At 30.4% G+C, this 23,105-nt stretch overlaps 2 protein-coding genes across 2 annotated transcripts in view; both read right to left on the bottom strand.

Annotated features, from left to right (window-relative positions):
- GCS2beta (glucosidase 2 subunit beta) overlaps positions 1 to 1,979 on the bottom strand; it is a 40,826-nt gene extending 38,847 nt beyond the window's left edge. Inside the window, exons 1-2 of the mRNA XM_075360718.1 lie at positions 1,546 to 1,979; positions 211 to 423 (exon numbers count right to left, since the gene is read on the bottom strand). Of these exons, the coding sequence (XP_075216833.1) occupies positions 211 to 423; positions 1,546 to 1,651 (319 nt within the window). The 5' untranslated portion in view covers positions 1,652 to 1,979. The remainder of the gene's footprint in view (positions 1 to 210; positions 424 to 1,545) is intronic.
- A 10,551-nt stretch (positions 1,980 to 12,530) lies between these two features.
- The window catches only part of LOC142322068 (mitochondrial potassium channel ATP-binding subunit), a 75,648-nt gene continuing 65,073 nt past the window's right edge, over positions 12,531 to 23,105 (bottom strand). Inside the window, exons 12-14 of the mRNA XM_075360717.1 lie at positions 19,492 to 19,670; positions 17,869 to 18,016; positions 12,531 to 12,846 (exon numbers count right to left, since the gene is read on the bottom strand). Coding sequence (XP_075216832.1) covers positions 12,757 to 12,846; positions 17,869 to 18,016; positions 19,492 to 19,670 — 417 coding nt within the window. The 3' untranslated portion in view covers positions 12,531 to 12,756. The remainder of the gene's footprint in view (positions 12,847 to 17,868; positions 18,017 to 19,491; positions 19,671 to 23,105) is intronic.

Raw genomic sequence — 23,105 nt, 5'->3', positions numbered from 1 at the left:
AAACAATGACTATAATAAATTCTACAAAAATTATTAAACTTTTCAGATCACAATAAAGATCATTTAGATTTGTCTAAAACAACAAGTAAACTATACACACAATATCTGCTATATAGGAAAGTCATACTCATTACAATTTAACTATTTTCAATGTTTTAAGAAATACATTTAACAAACAAGATACTTATAACAATACAAAATAAGACTCACCACAAATGCCATCATTGACTCTTGACGAAGGAATGTTTAATGGTTGATGGCCAGTATTTGTGCAGTGGAACCAGCCATTAGGACAAGCGGATGTTCCAGGCTCATCACTGCCATCATTACAATCGCAATAATCATCATTAACATACTTAAATGGAATCACATGCGACCCATCAAAACATGTAAAATCTTTTAAAGGATCATATAAAACTAACTCTGAAAAAAAAGAATAAGAAATACAACTTAAATTTCTGGGTACTACTAACAATCCATACTACTGTTAAAAACAATAACTATATTGCAGAGGGAAGTATTAATACAATTTATACCACTTACAACATAGTGCAGAAATTACTGAAAGGGCAGAATTGGTCTACTACCAAGTAAAAAAATGGTTCTTGAAAGGAAACACATATTTTTCTAAGTTAAAATGACAGCAACATTCCCTGTGTGCTCAAACAGAAGTAAATACAAGCTAGTTTTATTAATTTCTTTCAAATGTAGAACTAAATCCCAATTTTATAACTACCACAAAAAATAAGGGGCCTTTAGAATTTTTATCAACTCCATTATCGTTTTTTGTGCACAATTGATGTAAGAGCCTAACCCATTCAGTCATGCATTTTCAGTTCCTAAGTTATTAAACTTTGAAAGTGTAAACATTGACTAATTTTTTAAAAATGTTTTAAAGAATGGAATAGTATATGAATATCTAAGATTTGAATTACTTTCTCCTGAGAACACAACTACTCGGTTACCACAGGATGATTATGAATACACAAATTACAGGTAGATATTAAAAACAAATTTTAATTATTAATATTTAACATAAACTTTATTACAAAAACAATTGCCAAGTATATTATGATAAGACATGATAATGTTTATGAATACCGTAAAATTATGTAAGGTTTTTTATTAATAATTTTCCACAATATAATCCACCAGAGGTAATTACAAAAAAAAAAAATACAAATCTTACAATTAATAAATTAAATAAACCTGATGCCTGTTTTCTTCAGTATATAAGGAAGGGATTTTGCACTTCATAAATACTACGTACACTTTTCCTCTGAACCATGGATTTTTTGATTGTTTGATATCTAAGATATCAAACCAATGTTTGTCTAACATAATAATTAAGAATATCAACAATTGGCTGCAATGACTTGGCAGGCAATTCATTATCTGTAGATAAAAAGACAACTTTTAGTGCCTTTAATGGTCTCTAAGTAAATTTACATTATTAAATACACAGTCCAAAAACAAACCGTAGTTCGTATTAATAATTTAGTTACAAATAATACATTAACCATGAGTTTTCTTGTCATAACTTACTTGATATAGATACTCCACGCAATCTTAAAACTTCACTGCTTTGAACGATAGACACAAACAAAAGTACTTGAGCAAAGATAATCATAACCATACTTTTTACGAACATATAACTTATTACACTTCTAAAACTGAAACTTCATAAAAATTAGAATAGAATACTTCATATACAATTTAACCGCAATCAGCTGCAGAAGTAAAAACAAATTCACACGTCACATAAATTTCCGAAAAACATCACTGACGAAATCAAACACGAAAAGCACTAAACGAACAGTCGGCTTTTTTCTAGTGGACTCAATAACATTGAAGTCAGCTGATTAATCCTACTACCTGTTCAGGTGCAGCACATCATCCGGTAACCGAAACCTAACAGTAGCCAAGCTTTAGCGTCCAGTGAGCTAACTGATCAGCAACACTACACGTGCTCCACAAACAATGGATATTTATCCATTTCTAAGAATTTCTTCCTATGATTGCTAATGTAAAGACGAATACAGATTTTAGCACAATGGGTAAATTTTAACCAAACTCTAATTATGAAATTATGATAGTTGAAATATGGATGAGATTATAAGTTGTATGAGTGCAAAATCAGAGAAAAAAAGTAATAATTTTATTTTAATATCCTTATAGAAAATGAAAAAACAATTATCCATTGGTAATCATGTAAAAACTTCTACATGAAAACTTAACAAATTTTTTGTTAGATTGACGTTACAGCACGTCTACAATTTGGCGCTATTTTTGATTAACCAATGAATAAACCATATCTTTATTAGAACCAGGTGTTTTTCCTATCGGCTTTCAAAACTTTCTCATTACCAAATGGAACATTTTCCATGTTATTATATCTTTGTTTTGCAAAAATAGTTTCTCTGATGATTTCACTAACCTTTTTCCAGATACTTACCATGGACATTTTTTTGTAATCTTTGATATGAATTATTTATTATAAACAACAACCTTATATCATTGTGATATTCAAAGTGTGTTTGTGAAAAATTAATGGGAGATCTTAGATAAAAGAAAATACAAATTCCTGAATTGCAGGGACTTGTAGCTCATGGTTAATAGCAATTTATTTGGTTCTTATTTTTATTAAGAAGCAATTTTCTTCCTTTTTTGTGTCTTGAGAATGCACGTTTTTGATACAGGAAGCAAATTTTATAGACCTACCCTTTATATATATATATATATATATATATATATATATATATATATATATATTACATATTCGACCAATATATATTTCTTTTAAGCACATAATTTTTTTTCCTATTAATCCAATTAAAAAAATCTTGTTGCTTTTTGTGGTGTTGAAAAACTTTTTTAGAGAAATTTGATATTCTATATGTATGTGTCACGTTAGATGATGTTCGGTCAAACACAGAATCCTTTACAAGTTGCCGAATCTGTGGCCCAACAAAAATACCTCTAAACTTTTGCATCACCTAATGTAGGAAATTTGTCTCTTAAGTACTTAAAGGGCTTTTTTCTTTTCTGTTTAGACTTTGTAAGGTATTACTTCAGAGGATGATGTGTATGAATGTAAATGAAGTATAATCTTGTACTGTCTCAGGTCGACCATTCCCAAGATGTGAGGTTAATTGAAACTCAACCACCAAAGAACACCGGTATCCATGATCTAGTATTCAAATCTGTATAAAAGTAACTTTTACTAGGATTTGAACTTTAGAACTCTTGACTTCAAAATCAGCTGATTTGTGAAAACGAGTTCACCACTAGAGTAAGCTATTCGGTCAAGTTCTTAAAGGCCTATCCTTTTTGGTTCATACGTTTGACAAAATTTTTCATCAAACCCAGCTTTATATGAAGGGTTGAAAGAAGAACATTTTTTGGGCCCACAAGAGGCTTGGCAATGATATTTTTCTCACTAGAGTTAAGATTTCTTGTTAAGGTCTGTTTGAATATAATGTTATTTCCTATCCCTACTGTTCCACATACATAAAAAGCAGCAGTATAAGTGTACCCTAGTTGCAGTCTTATGAATAGAGCGATGATGTTTTGATTGCCACAGATTTTCCACTTGTTTCCAGCACATTTGATTTGGTCTAGGAGGATTGCCATGTTTGCATAAGTCTCCTTCATGTGAACTGCATGACCAACAGGAACAGAAGGAAGAAAGATGGTTGTGTTGTGAAGTAATACAGCTTTCAAAGTAAGCTTGGAGGAGTCTATGAGTAGCCAACAATCAGTTTGATCATGATTCAAACTCAAATATTTCCACAAGCCATTAATGTTGCAGCAAATAACAAGATTGTTTTTCTTTTCAAAAAAAAAGAAAGCAGATCCCTATGTGATGTCTGTATTGTGAAACCCTTACATCACGTTGGAGAAGATTACATTGCTGTACTCTTGACCCTAGAAGTTCTGCCTTCTCCTTCGACAAATCAAGGTCTCAAATAAAATCACTCAATTCCACTCGATTGTCTGTGCGGTTTATCACCTTTTTTGTCAAAACCAGAGTTACGGGATGTGGAAGGCTTGTTGGGTTTTCTTCTTTCAGGCTGTCTTCATTTTCTATTTCAAGCTCATAATTTTGGGGTGGAGTAAGAGCTGATAAACTACCTGAATGTGGAATAAGTCGAATAGAAGATGGGAGATTAAGATATTGAACTGTTCCTCTTTTCTTCATTGATAATTCTGCTTTATAGGTGGATTTAAGCAGAAATAGCAGTTATCTGTATGGTTTGTAGGCTCCCGCCAAACCATAGGCACAGCAAAAGCCAAAGATGGTTTTTATTTTTCAGCCATTTTCGTAGTATAACTGAACAAAAGTTATTCTGGTCCCCTACCTTCATACCAAAATAATGCTGATAGGCAGTCTGCGAGGTGTCAGATTGCGTTTCTGTGACGAAAATGTTATTTCACCACAAATATAACAAAAATTATTCACTGAATTAACACATTTTCGTGGTATTTTGATTTAACAAATTTTTCACTTCAGAGCACTCGAAAACTAGAAATTCTGCACTAATTACAACATGGAAATCACAGTCACAGTAATAATGTTTATAACCTACAAATAGCTGGATAAGGTTGTGTTTTGTCATTTAACAGGTGTGACAACTCCAAAAACAAACTTACCCCCATCTATTTTTTATTTCATTGATTAAGCCCAAAACATTTTTATTGTTGGGCAGTGCAATAAGTTCAATAAATAAGCTTTTAACTGCCAAAAAACAAGGGGGCTGCATGGGACTCATACTAAAGTATCATTTTTTATTTTATTTTCAAATACCTTTAATTTTGAAGATAGAAAGTACTGCATTAATGTAGACAACTTCGGAACTTTTTAAATTAAGGGGCAATAACCAAAATTTTGAATTTTTTTCAAATATATGCCAGCATATACTAGCATATAATTTTGGTGATGTGATGCCACTTGATCAACGGAGTCAACTGTGAACTAAAGTTTTAAATTTTTCTCACTTATATCAATATTGCATAATTATTATTGATAATAATAATAATTAACAACTTATATTAATAATAATATTCACAATTTTTTTTTTATTTAATAAAATTATTAACCTTATGGCAATAAATATTGTTTGAATTTTCATTCGTAATAAAAGCCAAATAACATTTATTTAAAGTTAAATAATTTTTTCTTAATTTTATTTCTGTTTTAAAATTTTGCTGAACATAAGAAGCAGCAGCCAACAAATTTTTGTAACCACTGCTGGCCTTTTTTTATTTAGTATATTTGTAGAACTCTTAATTATGCTGTACCCATGACTGAGCTAATTATACTGTATTCTTTGTTGGTATAACAAATCTGCAGATTCACTCTACTGGAATTGTACACACTACATTTATTATGGCTAGAAATGCTCTTCCAAAGTATCAAACATATGAGCGAGAACCACTCTTCCACTGTCCAGGATTTATATCTCTTGCATTATCATTGCATCTAATCAGCAATTGTTCAGTATATCAGGTGTCTGATATAACCATTACTGATCCATATCTTGATAGAAATCAAGATAAAATGTTTCCAAATTTTCTAACAGTTGCTTATATTAACTGATCTCTAAAAATATACTTGGGATACTAACCATATAATTTGTTTGTATTAAACTACTTTTAAAAAACTAAAAAAAAAAATCATGAATTATTTTTAATTTGGTGGAAATTGCCAGTAAAACTAACAATACTCAGAATTTTCAAAACTGTTTAGTACGAAGATTTGGTTTCAAACAACAAATTTAAATATTTTTTGTAGTATGTATATACACAATTAAAATTCTGAAAAAAAAAAATTATCAATATTATGGCAGTGTGCTTCTGCATACTTCCAGATCAAACAGTAACTGAAAAGAAATCATCATTACATAAAAAGAATTTGAACAGAGCTTTATCTTCCTGTACAGAAATATTATAATTTCCGCTGATCTCCGTGGCAGCATCTTGGTCTTTCATCTGGAGATCCCACGTTCAAATCCCGGTTAGGCAGGGCATTTTCATATTTCATGCACAAGTTTCAAGCTTATGTGGCGATATGATAAAGTCAAAAAGAAAAAGTCAAGGCTAGGCCAGATTAGTTGCCCCAACAGGCATAAAACTTAAGGCTCTTTGATACTATCTCAAAATAACTATTCAGTTGTTTGTTGGCTTCTAAGCTACATATTCTGGTCTGGTGTAGTGGTAACTTACCACTACAGGCTCTTGAGTCAACAAAGCTGGATCAGATAAGCTGAGACTTGCAGAATATCATTTAGTATCATAGTAAATAATAATGAGCATTTTTCTTTTTTTATAGCACTGAAAATATATTGTATGTATGCTAAGTATTGTATATGGTTAAAATGTAGTTATATACTAACTTAGGTGATTTCAAGTTTTGTTTTATGGAGCGGGATAACCAAAAAATATAATTATTTATAATTTATTTAGTCTTCATAATTCCACACAAGCAAGACTGCATAGATAAAATCTATGAGAATTTTATTAATAATAATAATAATAATAATAAAATAACAAAGGTTGACATCACTCCTTCCCTGATCATAAAGCAGTTTTTTTTCTAGAATTAATAGAATGAGTGGATCAGTTTTTATAAGAACCATTATCTGATTGTGGACTACTGAACTTTTTATGGCTGTTGTTGATGGCAATTGGAATATATACAATTTTGTACGAATGTTGATTGATAATAAATATTTTTTAACACTAGATTTCCTTTATTTTATATAGATTACTGTATATGAGTGTGGGCAAGTACAGTTTACTTACGCTAAATATTTACCATATTGAGTTTATAACTGTAATAGTGGGCTGGGTAAATGTATTATGTAATTTGGTTTGAATGAAAAAGTTTTATCTTTGTGTTTTGTGAATTGATTGGCTTGTTATGTTTAAGTAGATATGTTTCGTATGAAACTATAATTTAGGGTGTAATTAGTAAGAGTGTGAGGAACATACGACATTCATTACTCACAAAAAGACCACCTAAAAATTCAAACAAATGAAGATCACTAGGGGACCAGATCAGGGTTGGAAAGTGATGGCATGAGTACTTCCCAGCTAAATTTTCTAAAATAATATTCTAATTGCAACAAATCTGGGCAAGTTTTAGCATAAAACAAAACAATCCTGCTTTACTAAAGGCCTTGTTTCTTTTTTAAAAGAATAAAAACATATCTATCTAATTAGTTCAGTTGCACGTAATGTGTGATAAAGTAGGTTCAGTATTTTGCAACTAGTAATACTATGAATTTATTGTCATTATATTTAGCAGTTTCAACCAGTCTGAAACTATCACTAATTTTTTCAGGTTCAAAGTTTATTTAACATTAAATTTTAAAGGAATTCTTGACTGATTTTTTTATTATTCGTGGCAGGCATTTTTTCTTGCATTACATCAGATTATATAACCAATAATAACCAACTGTCTACTTGCTTATACTAAGAGATGCCAAAAGATCCTGTTCACTTTACTTGACTTATTCAAATGGTTGTTAGGGAACTCAACTGACAAAAATGCTGTTGTTATACCAAAGATGATCATCAACAATTTTGTTCACCTGAAATCTCAGGAAATGAGCTATATAGTCCATCGTTAGAGAACATCTAACTTTAGAGAATTCACTGTTAATTTTTTGCGTTTTATTAATTTTATCACTTAACCTTCCAGAACAAATATTACATTATTCCTTCACTGACTGTAATGCACACACACTGATGATTTTCTTATACTTGATACATTCATAACCTAACTTATTTAAACTACCTTATCTACCTGAGAATTTCAATAAAGCAAACTTTTCTTGTATTTAAAAAATAAATCATAATTTTAAATTTCACATTTGATGGGATTTTCTGTTTACAAATTTTAAATGTTTGAAAACAATAATAATGTATTAAAATTCTCAAATATTATTAGCTCAGATATTATTAGCTTCAATTGTCAATTTGTTCTTATGTGTGATGTTTTGAATTTCAACAAATTTGTATAAGTTATCAGGCTGAAGGCTGGTTTGTTCTTACTGGTGCTACCAGCAATTGTTATACAAAACAAGAGGTTAAATACATTAAACCTTAAGTTATGTGGTTTATGTGTTTCTTCTTCATTGGCAGACAATTGAATAATCACTGAATATAACCCTAATATATTTAGAAGTGATTTTTGAAACAAAATTAATATATCCCAACAATTATCTAGCACAAGAAATAGTTAATAGCTGTGCATAGACCAATTATTATTCAGCAGCAGTTGATTGATTAATATTCATTGTAAGAATAATCAGCTAGTTTCATTAATTGTAATTTTTAAATGAGATAAAAAATAAATCTGGTCAGTGAATGGTTAAAATATTACCACACTGAGATCTATTTTTGTGTTATTCTATGGTGCTTTAGAAAAGAGTATGAAACAAAATACAAAACATAAACATTGCCAAAATTAGCATCATTTGATATGACAAACCTGAACATTAATCTCAAGGTAACAAAAAATATTTTTCATTCTTAAAACCAAATCATGATGAAGCACCACAAAACATATGTCAGAAATGATAATATAGCAGATATTATTGCGAAATTACTTAACATTCTGAAACAAATATTACAACTTATCAATGGTTATTTCCAGCATAACAGCTGATATCTTTTTACAACAGATAGAAATATTATCCAACAATGTGTTCATAACAAAATAATGGACTACCAAACATATGTTGATGACAGTACCTTACAGTAACAAGGCATTGTGAGCGATGTAAAGAACTACTAATATTTATAAACAAGTTACAAATTAAACTTTACAGCCAAATACAAAACAATAACTGAAAAAAATTTTCGTTACTTCATCACAAAAAATGACCAACAAAAACTAAAACACTTCCAAAATACATAGAAAATCAACAATGGCACTTTAGTAATAATAACATGTTATCAGTGTCAGGTAACAATCTGCTTTTAGAAGTATTATCCACACACACTACTCAACATTCTCTTGCCACCTGAAAATCACTTTGAACTTATAAAATATCCACATATAAAATTGGATGTAACAGCACTCATTGGTATTCCAACATAAAATAATTTTCAAGCAACCATATAATTAACAGTTAAAAATCCTTCTACTGAACATTTATATCTTATGTTTCAATATTATGAAATATACAGTAGTGTGAAAATGAATCTGAACACAGGGAATTTTTTTTGTTTATTTTTATATTGTGGCTACACTGCTTCACCACACCAATTCTTTAAGTTATCTGTGTAATGTGAGGTTATTGTTCTTTGGTTATTTAGCAATCTTCATGTTATAAATACTGTTTTGTGAAAGTCTATGTCATTTTTTATAATAAAATAATCATATTTTTTGTTCTGTGTGCGTCTTGAATATATAATAATGGACATAACTCCAAGAAAACTTTAGAAAATTGTTTCTCATTCTAAGCACACCATTAAGGCACAATGACAAATAGCTTCTAAATGTGGTGTTGGACTAGGGACAGTAAATGCTATTTTAAAAAAATTTAAGAAACTAGTTCTTTTTCACCTCAAAGGATAGGCAAATGTGGCAAACTACTCAAACACAAGATAAGCTATTAGAAAGAAAAAGTAAACATGATCCAAAATTATCTGCTGTGGATTTAAATCACGAATTAGCAGCCATTGTTACAGATTTGCGAGTAATAAAAGTTATACGCCGACTCCTTGCACCTTCTTTTTCCTGTTTAGCCTCCGGTAACTACCGTTTTAGATAATTCTTCAGAGGATGAATGAGGATGATATGTATGAGTGTAAGTCTTGTACATTCTCAGTTCGACCATTCCTGAGACGTGTGGTTAATTGAAACCCAACCACCAAAGACTTCTTGCACCTGGATGAAAACTTGTTGGTCAGCTAAAAGGCAACTTTTAACATCAGCAACGTACAAAAAACAGATCATTTGGGCTAAAACACATGCTGACTGGACCAAAGAAGACTGAAAAAATGTTGTTTTCTGATAAATCACATTTTTATGTTCAGGACTAAGAGTTCCATACATTATAAAGTATCAGATGAAAATACATCATTGGCTCATATCCAACAATCGGTTAAACATCCTCAGAGAAATGTTTTGGGGTCATTTCACATTTGAAGACACTTGTTCATTACTTCCAGTAGATTATATGTTGAAAAGTGATGGATATATCAAGATTCTGAAGGAAAGGGTTGTGGCACAACTTCAAAACAATTCCCACAAGGTAATGGAGTGTTCCAATAAGATTTGGCGCTATGCCATATTGCCAAAAACGTGGATAAATTTTTCAAGGAACAAAATATTAGTGCTCCTGTGGCCAGGAAACTCCCCAGACTTAACCCAACTGAAAACTTTGGCAGTAATCAAAAAATGAATTGTACCAGAAAGATTGATCTCATTAAAGCAGATATATCAGTATGATTTCATTATGAAATTAAAAAAAAAATTGTGTAGTACTTTTGTTGAACCAATGCCACCAAATAGTGTATGCAAAGTGATTAAGAAAAAAGTAATATGTAAACAACTAAAATACCACATATAAATAATCTGCTTATATAAACAAAGAAAACCCAGATTCTTTTTTATATTGATTAATGATAGTCACAGAATGTACAGGTATGATTTTTTTTCTAAATAAAGTTACTTTTTATTAAATAATATCTATATTTAAATTAATTTTCATCGTTACTGTATAATGGGGCGTAGAAGTCACTGTACCTCTAAAGTTAACAAAAAAAAATGAGTTAGGATATGTGTTTATAATATACAGTATTTTCATTTGGGTCGATTGGCAAGTTTTTTATGTTACACACTCTGAGTAAAAGACAGATGTACTAAAATGGCTGACACGAGTAGTTACAGCATCGAGGTGTGGTTGGTGACAAGTGTATGGCTTCATGAACGATATAACATATGAATCAAACAAGAAGCTAATTAGTGACATGTTTTGGCAATGCTTTAATAACCTGCCACCATAAAAAGAAACAATCTTGGCTTGGGAAAAATGTGTGTTTGAATTAGGTAGTGTTAAGGATAGGCCGCGGAGTAGATGAAGGTTAATGTGGTTAGAAACATGTGCTGCTGTTGCAGTTTCCATTGAACAATCACCAATGAAATCAACTTATAAACGGTCAGCTGAACTTCGTATACTGTGGATGACAATGAAAGACCACATGAAAAAGGACTTAAAAGTTAGGCCATTTCATTTTATGTTCATCAATGAACTGTCAGTTGCAGTTATGGAACATTGTGTTGCATCCTGTCGGGCTTTATTAGAAAAATTCCCTGCTACAGTGCACCATGGAAAGGTGCTTTTTACTAACGAATGTGTACTCTATCGCAGTTTGCATGCCATAAATGTGTTATTTTGGGCAAAAGAAAATCCTTATTACACGAGGGAGTTGGAAAGAAATTCACCGCATGTCAAGATATGGGCTGAAATGATAGCTCATTTGTTTGGTCCTTATATTTTTGACGGGCTAGTGAATGCACAGACTTATTTAGAGATGGATGCATGGTTAATACCACAGCTTCAAGAGGAGCTAATGGAACAAATACGGTTGCAGCAGGATGAAGCACCTGCACATTTTGTTCTATCAGTCTGCACATTTCTCAATGAAAAATTTCCAGGACGTTGAATTGGTGGCAATACTCGTGTCACCAGCTCCATTATCGTGGCCACCACAAAGTCCTGATCTCACAATACCAGACAATTAATTATCGGGAATTATCAAGGCACATGTATCTGCATGTTGCTACACCAAAAATGAAGAACTGCGTGATGTTGTGAGGATGCCTTTCATAATGCAACATCAGAAATACTCTGCTGCACATCACAGAGAATGTGGCGACGTATAGAATTGTGTATGCAACATGAGGGTGAACACATGTATCAAGTAAGTAAACAAAATAATTCATTATTATATCGCAATTTTCATTTATAACTCATTACAAATTATTACTTCTTTACTTTAGGGGGTACAGTGACTTCCCTGTCACCTGTATAGCAACGCATAAAATTGGATATACTAAATGAATAGATACTATTCACATAAACACACTTTTCAACCACATTTTAAATATATGTATGCCTAAAAAAAAAATCTGGGTCAGCAGGAAATCAGCTGACATCAGTGTAAGAACCATTGCACTGGTCATATTAAGGTTGGTCACAAAGATGACTAAAAAGGTTTTTCATAAAGTTTAGTCATTGAAAAAATTGTTATTTGTAAATTAAAATTGTTTCTGTTCTCAGCCCATAATAGGTACATACCAATTTATTTTCAATATTTCTGTATACAACAGCATAAAAAATAATATCAAAATATGCTGAGCATGTGCATGGGTATAAAAATAATATTAATCTACAAACCTGACCAGGATTCAAACACGGAAAGGCTGAAATGTTACTTCACTGCACTATGGAGAAAAACGGAGGGATACATAAAAATGAAAAAAGGAAATCAGATAAAAAAATAAGAATAAATAAAAAATAATCTTTCTAGTTTAAAGAGAAATTCTTTTTTCAAGTATGATAATAAAATCAATTTATATAATAATTTCTAAAAATGAATTACTATCACCATATACTTCATATAATATTCACAAAAACAAAATTCCTGTATTATAAATACAATTTATTGTTATCTACAATTTAAAATAACAAGTTTTTTAATAAAGATTTTAATTAACTAACAAAATAAAAACTTTTATTAACCAAAACTTCTATCATTTCCTGACTGTTTATTCATTAAAAACCAATAATGACCTTTTTTCTTCAACAATGTGTCATGGTTCCCTATCTGAAATAAAATAAAAAAGTTGATAACTTTTTGTTTCTGATGGACAGCTTACACAAACAACTTAATTTAAAATATTTATCATTTCATTTAAATACAACATTTTTTTGTTTATTTAATTTAATAATTCTAACTACAGCCCACTGTATTTATTTGCACATGTATGGGGTACTTTTCCTTTCTTTTTTCTGTTTAGCCTCTGGTAATTATCGTTCAGGTATTACTTCAGAGGATGAATGAGGATGGTAAGTATGAATGTAAATGAGATGTAGTCTTGTACAGTCTCAGTTCAACCATTTCCTGAGATCTGTTGTTAATTGAAATCCAACCACCAAAGAACACCAGTATCCATGATCTAGTATTCAAATTTAACTTAACTTCCAAATCAGCTGATTTGGGAAGACACGTTCACCACTAGACCAACTGATGGGTTGGGTATGGGGGTACTAGCAGCGACACAATCAGCACTAACAAAACTAATGTAATTTCACAACTTACATAGAACAAATTTTGATTGTAAGGTCGACAGATTGGTATAGCCCTGAGATTTAACACACAAGGTACCGAATTAACTGGGTGATTCAGTTCAAGAACCGAGTTTTCAGACAGTCAATTATCACCTGATGGAACTAGTGGAAACCTAACCTATACCTACAGAAAGATGGCAAAATCAAGGATACGAATAAAGATGGATGGTAATGTAATACGAGGGTGGATAAATAAATACCTGTGTTAGGAATGAAAATGAGTTTTTTAGAATTTTTTATTTATTTTTCAACACATGTCCCTGCCAGTTTTCTAAACCCTCTAAAATACTCATTCGATTTGTCAAATTGTTGAAAATTGGTCCACTGAAACCATTGGGTCTAGGTTGGGCAACGGTGGATGTGGCACAGTTTGTAGCACAATTCATGCAAATTAACCATAACAATTATGGATGAGTGAGCTCATTGTGATGAAACAGCTCATTTTTCTTTGCCAAGTGGGGCTATGTTTGTTTCAATTTCTTGTTGAATCAGTCCAATAATTCACTGAAATACTGCTACATGATTGAGCTTCCTTTTTCCAGAAAAGTCTTGAATTTCATTCCCTTTGCATCCCAAAAATTGTAGCCATGACCTTTCGAGCTGACAGGACCGACTTGGCCTACTTTGGAGCAGATTCATCTTTATAAACCCACTGTTTTGATTGTTGTTTGGTTTCTGGTGTATAGTAATGGATCCAGGTTTCATAAGCAGTGATGACTCAAGGTAAAAACACCTCTGGATTTCACTTAAAGAGGTTTGAACACTGTTTCAAAGTTGACAACTGTATTCACTTGTCCAAAGTGAGCTATCACAATACCCATCGAGCCAACAGCTTTCTCATTCTTAACTTATCGTGTAAAATTTTTATTGTTGTCCCGTGTGATATACATATGACCTCTACTCTTCGCACACTTTCGTTTGGAGGTGAGCAAGAATCACATCATGGATCTTTTCAATGATTTCCTAAGAAACCACATCTGCTGGGTGACCTGGGCACTCCTCATCAAAATCAGATGTATGGCCATGTTTAAATTTGTTAACCCAATATCTCACAGTTGTCATAGAAGATGAAAAGTCCCTATAGACAGAATCCAGATTTTTTTTTTATTTCTTTACATGTTTTTCCATCCAGAAATAAAATGTGAATTATGGATCAGTATTGTTCTTTTTCTATTGTATCGAAAAATACCAAATACGATTAATAAAATTGCTGTCAAATAAAAATTAACCAATTGATCAGTCTGAAATTTTGTATGGTGTCATTTGATAGATGGTATTACACTGTAGTACTGCCAACTTTCCTCAACAACGCCACTTGTAAACAAGGGTACTTATTGATCCATCCCCGTACATCCAGAGGGAAATCTCTGGATGTTTTATTTGTATGGCAGGAGACAAATAAAACCATCCAGAGAAAACTTCTACATTTCTTCAGGGAATGAACAGCCAGTTTGCCCACAACCTCTTGAGAGATTAAGTTATTTTTACCCAGGTCAAGAGCATTATACAATGAGATCGTTTTATTGTGCACATCATTTGTCTTGAGCACACTGACAGTGAGTAACCAATAGTAAGAATAAGAGATGAATTTCATTAGCCCTGATGACCTACACAGGATGTCAAAAAATGTAGTGCAAAGAGTTTGGACCTGCCTTCAGGAAAATGGTGGACAATTCCAACATTGCTGTAAGATATTAACAGTTGTGCATAACTACATTCCATGAATCAAATCAAATGTGGGTATCTCTGTATTATATTCCATAGTGAAATTATAGTATTATGATAGTTTTATCAGGCAAATCATGATAGAATGATTGCATTGTATTAGAGATCAGTGGTTATGCACTAAATATATTAAGATCATGCAGAAAGAAGTACTTTTTTAATAATAAAAAGTAACAGATGAAAATTTAACAAAACTTTTAATTTTAGTTCTATATATCTTATGAAATTTATTCATCAATCCTTTCAGAAATGTAGTGATTGCTTTAAAACATGTAACGCTTATGTTTTAAATCCTTCCAAACTAGTTCTTAGTTTAAAAAAAGTGGAACTCTCTATGGGCCATGTCCAAGCTACAGAGTAGCCACAAATTTCCCATTTGAAACATTCAAAGAATTGTTTTGTTTGGCCAGGAGTGTTGAGCTAGATATTGTCATAGAGAAAAACCTCACTGGCATTTTCTTGTGGTTCTGAATAGATTGCTACAATCAATTTAGCACTTTACAATACTTATCAGCATTTATTTTGTTTCTGTATGGTTTTTATCATTATCTTTGTGTTGGACATAATAAAGAATTAATAGCTGTCAATCCTCACTCTAGGTTTTTCAACGGATTGTTTATATAAAAAGGGGCATTGAAACAATACAAAAGTTTCTTGATGATGAAATCACATAAGAGTATTTTTCTTATTTTGTTGAAAAGCTTATGTTTAGCGGTTGTTTACCTCGTCTGCCAGACTAAGAAAGATCCAATTTTTTCATAAATGGCTCCAATGATTAACTTAAAATTTTGCACGTTTAATTTTCAAAAAATGATTAAATTTGATATAATGCCATGTGTGGGAAAATTAAGAGACCCCTGACCACTGATGGTAAAAACTAATTTTTCATCATTTTCAACTGAGTGGCACAGCAGTAATAAAAATTAAAGTATGTACAAAAAAACTGATTCCTAAACTTTTTTTTTTTTATAAATACTGTTTGTAAAAGAATTGGAATTGGAAATTTTGACTAAAAACACTGCCCTATTGATTAACAGCAGTGAATTTAATTTTCAGGACAGGAGCACATTTCATAAAAAAAACAAAAAAATATATATATATATAACAATAATAATAATAAACAGTAAAAAATTACTGTATGTACTAAGTTTGTGAACTCGAGCCCTTTCACTAAATTACTTTAAAGAAGCAGTTGTTTTAATCACCATACCAGATTGTCAAGTTATAAAAAGTGCTTGATTATATGCCTATTAACTGTATAATCTAATACTACATTATAACAAATGCCTCTTCGAATTTTATTTTTTAGCATCAATCTTATTAATACATTGCTTCAAAATATAGAACTTTTATGAAAAATTCTCACAATGTCCTGTGACTAATGTCTTATTCGCAATTGCATGTTTTTCTCAGGACTGAAAAAAAATGAGTTGAAAGCATTATGGACGTTGATTCAAATGTACTGTAAATTTTAAATTAAGAATTTACAAAAGTGCATAATCTGGCATACATGAGAAAGTACATACTATGTCATAGCACATTTGTTTTTCACTGGTACTGCAATTAAATCTGACAAATTTCATAATTTTTTGAGATATGATAATAAACCAATTTAAAAAGGTAAACTTAAAATAATAATCTATATGATTACAAAGATACAGTTCACAATTCTTGTAATAATTGTGATAAATAACATTTACTGTTAAAAAAACATAAATTGTTAGTGTATAATATTTAACCCTTTACCGGTTTCTTTTTTTTTTTTTTTACAGAAATGAATATTGTTCAATTTTTTTTTTTAAATGTTTAATATTTGCATTTTGACTAATGACCTAATTGTTATCAGCAATGATCTTGTTGAGAAAGCTGCTATCTTTTTGATCATGTTGAACAAATTTTGGCACATGTAATTCTAAACTCTTCACTTATGTGACAAGGAATAATCATATATACAGTTTTTGCTTAAAATCTGTCAATATTTTTTTCAGAAGTAAAATTTTTCTGCTGTCATCCGAGATCTTACTGGCCAATTCTTTTTGATCAGTTTGACATTAGTGATGTCAGTTCAAGCTATTGTTGGATGGCTACTGAGATGTCTTTCAATGAATCTCCATCTTGAAAACTCACATAACACTGAAAGAGTCAGTGAGGAATACCCTCACTCACTCTTTCTGCACCTCTGTATGTGTTACTGTTATCTTCACCAAAGAAATCTATGACTGAAAAACTGGTCTATAACAAATTTTTATTGTGATATTTTCTTTTTCAAAACCTTTTCAAATTTCTGTCAGGAGATAACAAATTCAATTATGTTGAATGTCTTTGCTTGAAAAAAATTATTCCAATCTCATTTGATATAGTTTTTGAGGGGATGGGGGTCAAATACATACTACACTTTTATACTACATTTAAAATTCTGTTACAATCCAGATTTGAAACTGAGCTCACCAAGATGAAGGTCTAGCTTGCTAGCTAGTACCCTGAAGCCAATTAATTGAAGGACTATTTTGGAGAGGAGTTCATCAATGAGGACAGTAAAGGATGATGTCTAATATATTAGTGCATAAATGTGAATGGTGACTTATGAGATGTAATGTAAAATTTATCTCAATTTTTTTTTTTAACCAACTAGTCAATGGGAAAAGTCAATTTTGAAACAATCCTTAAATGTGGATCAGATGTGCCTACCCTAAAGGTAAATATATAAAATGAAAATTAAACAGTTATGAGATAAATTATACATAATACTATAAGCCAACAAAAAACTAATTACCTCAACAATAACACCATTGTTTAGTACAACAATAGTGTCAGCATTTTGAATAGTGCTCAATCTGTGTGCGATTACAAGCACAGTTCTATACCTAGTTACTTCATCAAGTGCTTTCTGGACTAATTTCTCAGACTCAGCATCTAAAGCACTAAAAAACAGAAAAAATATAATTTATCTTTAATTATATTTTAATGTCAAAATATCATGTTATACTGTATAATAAATATATCTAGAACATATATTTTTTATTTTCAGTGACACAATCTTTCAAATGTTGTACATACTTTCATCAGCCATGATTGTCATCTGTTGGTCTACCTTTCACCTGTAAATGATGTTGATGTAATCAAAAATGTTTTAAAGCGGTTACAAAAATTGTTCAATCTGATTAAAATCTGTATTGACAGTTATAGCATGGTCATTAAAAAAGAATTTCAGACTTTAAAGATCTAAATAAAACACACTATTTTTATTTTTAAGTAAATGACAGGTGTTTTTTATTTAAGATTTTAAATTATCTTTATTTAATCCATTCAAACATTTTATTAGACTTATCCCTAACTAGATATTTTTAAAATGTCTTTAAATTAGAACTATTTAGTCATAGTGAGCAAGTGTTTTTTCCATAAATAAATTTACATTATTCATATTTCACAGTCTCAATCACTCTTTGTGCATACTTCATGAAGTTCTACAGACAAATCAAAGGTCCATTTCTATTAGTAATAACCCTCTTACTTATATAAAACTATTTTAACACCTATTCTTATTGCAGAACAATGTGTGATGATATATCAATCTATTTCATAAAGTTGATGATTTGATTAAGCCGAATAAGGGAATTTTTTATTTATTTATGTTGTGGCTACATTGCTTGACCACATCTATTCTTTAAGTTTTTGTCTGTATAATGTAACATTATTGTTCTTTGTATATTTAGCAATTTTCAAGTTTTGTGAAAGTTTATTTCATTTTTTATTACAAAATCATATTTTTGTATTTTTTTGTTTTGTGTGTCTTGAATGTATGATAATGGACATACTCCAAGAAAGCATTCAAAAATATGTAGTATGACACAATGACAATCTGTCTGCGGTCATGGACTAGGGACACAGCGAATGCTATTAATTAATTGTACCACAAACATTGACCTCATTAAAGCAATAATATCAGTATGGCTTAATGATTAAGAAATCAGAAAAAAATGTGTAAAGTTGTTGAATTGATGACAAATTGTGTACGTGAAGTGATTAAGAATAAAGGAGGGATATTAATTACTAGATACCGATAAATTGTGCAGATATGATTTTTTTCTAAATAAGGTTAAATTTTATTAAATAACATCAGTGTTTGCATTAATTTGCATGCAACTGTACTAACAATCAAGTTATTTCTCAGTCGTCATCTCCTGCTGGTACTTTAAAAAAAAGTTTCCTTAAAAAAATTAAAAAGATCTGAAGGTATCACATATCATCACACTTTCATTTTATTACAGTTAATATCACTAGTTAATAATAAATGGTAAAAGTAGAGGTTTTTCAAAAAAAAAGAATCCAGAAAACAATAAAATAATAATCAAAATAAAAAGAAGAAATTAAAATTTTATGAAACAAAAATCACAACCTTGTAGCTTCATCCAATATCAATATGGATGGATTTTTTAGAAGTGCTCTTGCAATAGCAATCCTCTGCTTTTGACCACCTGAAACAGTAATTCCTCTTTCACCTACAATGGTATTGTAACCATCTGGGAATTTACTAATGAACTCATCTGCATTGGCCATCTTTGCAGCAGCATAAACCTAAACAAACAATTTTTCTGAAGTAAAAATAAATAAGGGACAAATAAATAATTTTTATTTTGTGCAATTATATTATTTTATGAGATTTCTTTACAAAGAAATATACAACACCCTCTGCAAATAAAATTAGTAATAACCAATTATTATCAAACTGTGTACTCCACATCAAAAAAAGGTCAAACTGAATTGAAAATGACTGATCAATATCATAATATGATCTAAAAACAGAAGAAAAAAGAATAGTATAATTATACCGATCTGGGATTTCTTGCTAGAGATTTAAGTAAAACATCAATTCATCTTTTGAATTTTAGTTATAGAAATAGCTAACATAATAATATAAACAGCAAAATAATCTCCATTCACTTTTTTTTATTCAAAGTATAATCATCTTTTGTTTTTAAAAGTAATTAAAATCTATCTTTTATTCAATGGAAATAACTGTTAAGTGTAGAACAAAATGTACAATGACATCAGTTTATTAGCTGACACAGTGATACCAAATTATTTTTAAAAGGTTTTTGCTTAATGCCCTTAAATTTTTTTATCAGTCGGATATAGAAAGTGGTAGATTTATTAAGAAATAAAACAAAATTTCAAATACTCCAAAAAAACTTAAGCAATTTTTTTTTGTAATTTCAAATTTTATTTTTATTTAGTCAATTTCAGAAAGTCAAAATTTAATTTTTTTTAATGTGATTTTTTCAGCTTAGTTTTATTATTTTTTAAACAGTTTTAGTTTTATTATTATTATTTAAAATTGGATGTACCAATAAAAAACAATGGCTGTTTTTTTTAACTAACTGCAAGAAACTAATTGAAGAAAAAGAATATAAATACTGTTACTGAGCAAGATCTTATTTTAGAATGATAACATTACACTGTATAAATATCAGTGTATGTCATATTAGTTGCAACAATCCAGTGGTAAACAAAGATGACAAAAAATTGAAAAATATGTATGTTAACTATGCAAACAATGTAATTTTTTGTTCAGAAAATTTTCTACTTAAATTACATTATAAAAACTTAAATCAGGCCACCAGAGGAATTTCCTCTACAAAATAAAGGATTACTTAAAATAATTCTACCTGGTAACACTAAAGCTTGAACGTATAAAACAAAATGGAAAAAATACAAATAAGCTGAATTGAGCCTCCTCCTTTTTTGAAGTAGGTTAAAAAATAAACGTGTAATTATATTTTAACACACATAATCTACTGCAATCAAAATATTATGCTAATATTACATTACTATTAACATTCTGACAACTGATCATATAGGTTGCTTAATTTTACTAAAAATGTAGAGATCAGGGCGAATTCTTTCACCAGCTGACACTCGCTAACAAAGTATTTCTAAAGCTATGTTTATATAAACTTTCTTCTTTATTTTCACCAGAAGATTCCTGAAAGTTTGTTACCTTTTTTTTTTTTTTGAATCACCTGTATAATGTTGTCATTACATCATATATAATATTGCTTTATAAAATTTACATAACAGATGTGCAACTAAAAATGTATTACAATTACTTTTTTAACAATAATTATTTTTTTGGATACAATTTAATATTTACAATCTGTTCCCTCAGAACAAAGAGTAGGTGTATTGAAAGTCTATTACTAACTTGAAGTAGAGAAATCCCAACAGCAACAATTAACTCCTTTATATTACATTTTACTCTCTTTTTCTTTTCTTTTTCTTGTTTGGCCTCTGGTAATTACCGTTCAGATAATATTTCAGAGGATGAATAAGGATGATATGTATGAGTGCAAATGAAGTGTAGTCTTGTACAGTCTCAGTTTGACCATTCCTGAGATGTGTGGTTAATTGAAACCCAACCACCAAAGAAAACCGGTATCTATGATCTAGTATTCAAATCCATGTAAAAATAACAGACTTTACTAGAACTTGAACGCTGGAACTCTCAACTTCCAAATCAGTCGATTTGGGAAGAAGTGTTCACCACTAGACTAACCCGGTGGGTTTGCATTTTACTGTCTGCCACCCTGTAACTTGCTGCCAATGGGGATAATAATGAATAAAGTTTTTGTAGCTGGTGAAAAAAATGACATGTCTGAGTAGGACTCAGATCAAGAACTACCAAATGAAATGCAGAAACATTACCACTCCATGAAGATCGTCAATAATGATATGTTTTATTATTTAATGTATTTATAAAAAAAAAATAAATAAAAATTTTATTGAAACTTAAAAGAAATGAAGGATTAAAACATGCATACTGAATAATAAATTAGGGCACAACTGCACAACTTATGTTTAAAAGAAGTTATTTAAAGTAAATGAGCTGTTTTAAGGGCCAAAAAAAAATTTCCAGTATACATAAAAAAAGAAAAAGTATATTCTCCTAAAAAGGACAATATACTATTGAGGTCAATAACTCAACTTTTACAAAAACTTGACCTAGCACACAAAAAAAAAAGAAAAAGAAAAACAAAAGCATACTTGACATAAAACAAGATGTCAATTACGATGTGTGGTCAACAACAGTAGTCCATGCTTTAAAATAATGTTGAGCACTAATGTTACAGTAGGTACTAAATGTACCACTTAAAAAGACATGTGAGTTTTCTTCTAACTGCAATGTCAATATATAAACATTTTTTACGTTTCAGAAAGTTAAATTTTTTAATTTAATCAATTCTTTTGTAAATCTAAGTCTTAACAGCTATTTTACTTATAGTTTAATAATTATAAAATAATAAACTGCCTAGTATTAATTTAGTTAAAAAACAAATAAAATATCTCCTCTGTTTGTTTCACTTCCAGACACTAAAGTAGGAAAAGTTCACACTCTTCGAACACAAAAAGCTTCATTTAGAAGTCAAGGTAAGACACAATGGTAAATAATATGAATAATATAATGGTATTTTAACCATACAAATGGAAATTAGTAGAAGAAGAAATGACTCCTTGAATTGACTCTGGTTTCTCAGACAATATGTACAGTGCTAGCTAAGAATGATTTTTTTCTGTATGACAGAACATATTTTAGCAAGACTGGTATAATAACCTGAGTAATGGATTCCTGCCAATTACGCAAAAGTAGTAGAAAATATAATAATGGGAGAATCCAGAAAGGGGCTAAAAGAAACCCTTTTAGTAAAGGTAACAGGTCTGTTTAACAATTATCCTTTGTTATACTGCCTGCTGACATACCTAAACAGATGTTGTTCTGTGAGAAGAGTTACTGGACCCAGGTTTGGAATCTCATGGGAAAGTGTGAGGGTGGATGATCATTCTTATGCTTTGAGTTGGGTCCAGTCCTGCAGGTAAAGAGGGTAGGAATATAAATACTCTGGGGAAGACCAGTTGACAATCAGTTCAATGAGATGTCAGTCAAAGTCTGCAAGAGAGTGCTACAATAGAGTTCTAAGGGAGGAGTTATTATGCGAGTTTGAAGCGAGAGTATTC

Source organism: Lycorma delicatula, chromosome 3 (genome assembly GCF_047948215.1).
Source record: "Lycorma delicatula isolate Av1 chromosome 3, ASM4794821v1, whole genome shotgun sequence".
Classification (NCBI taxonomy): domain Eukaryota; kingdom Metazoa; phylum Arthropoda; class Insecta; order Hemiptera; family Fulgoridae; genus Lycorma; species Lycorma delicatula.
This window is presented reverse-complemented; position numbering and strand designations above follow the sequence as displayed.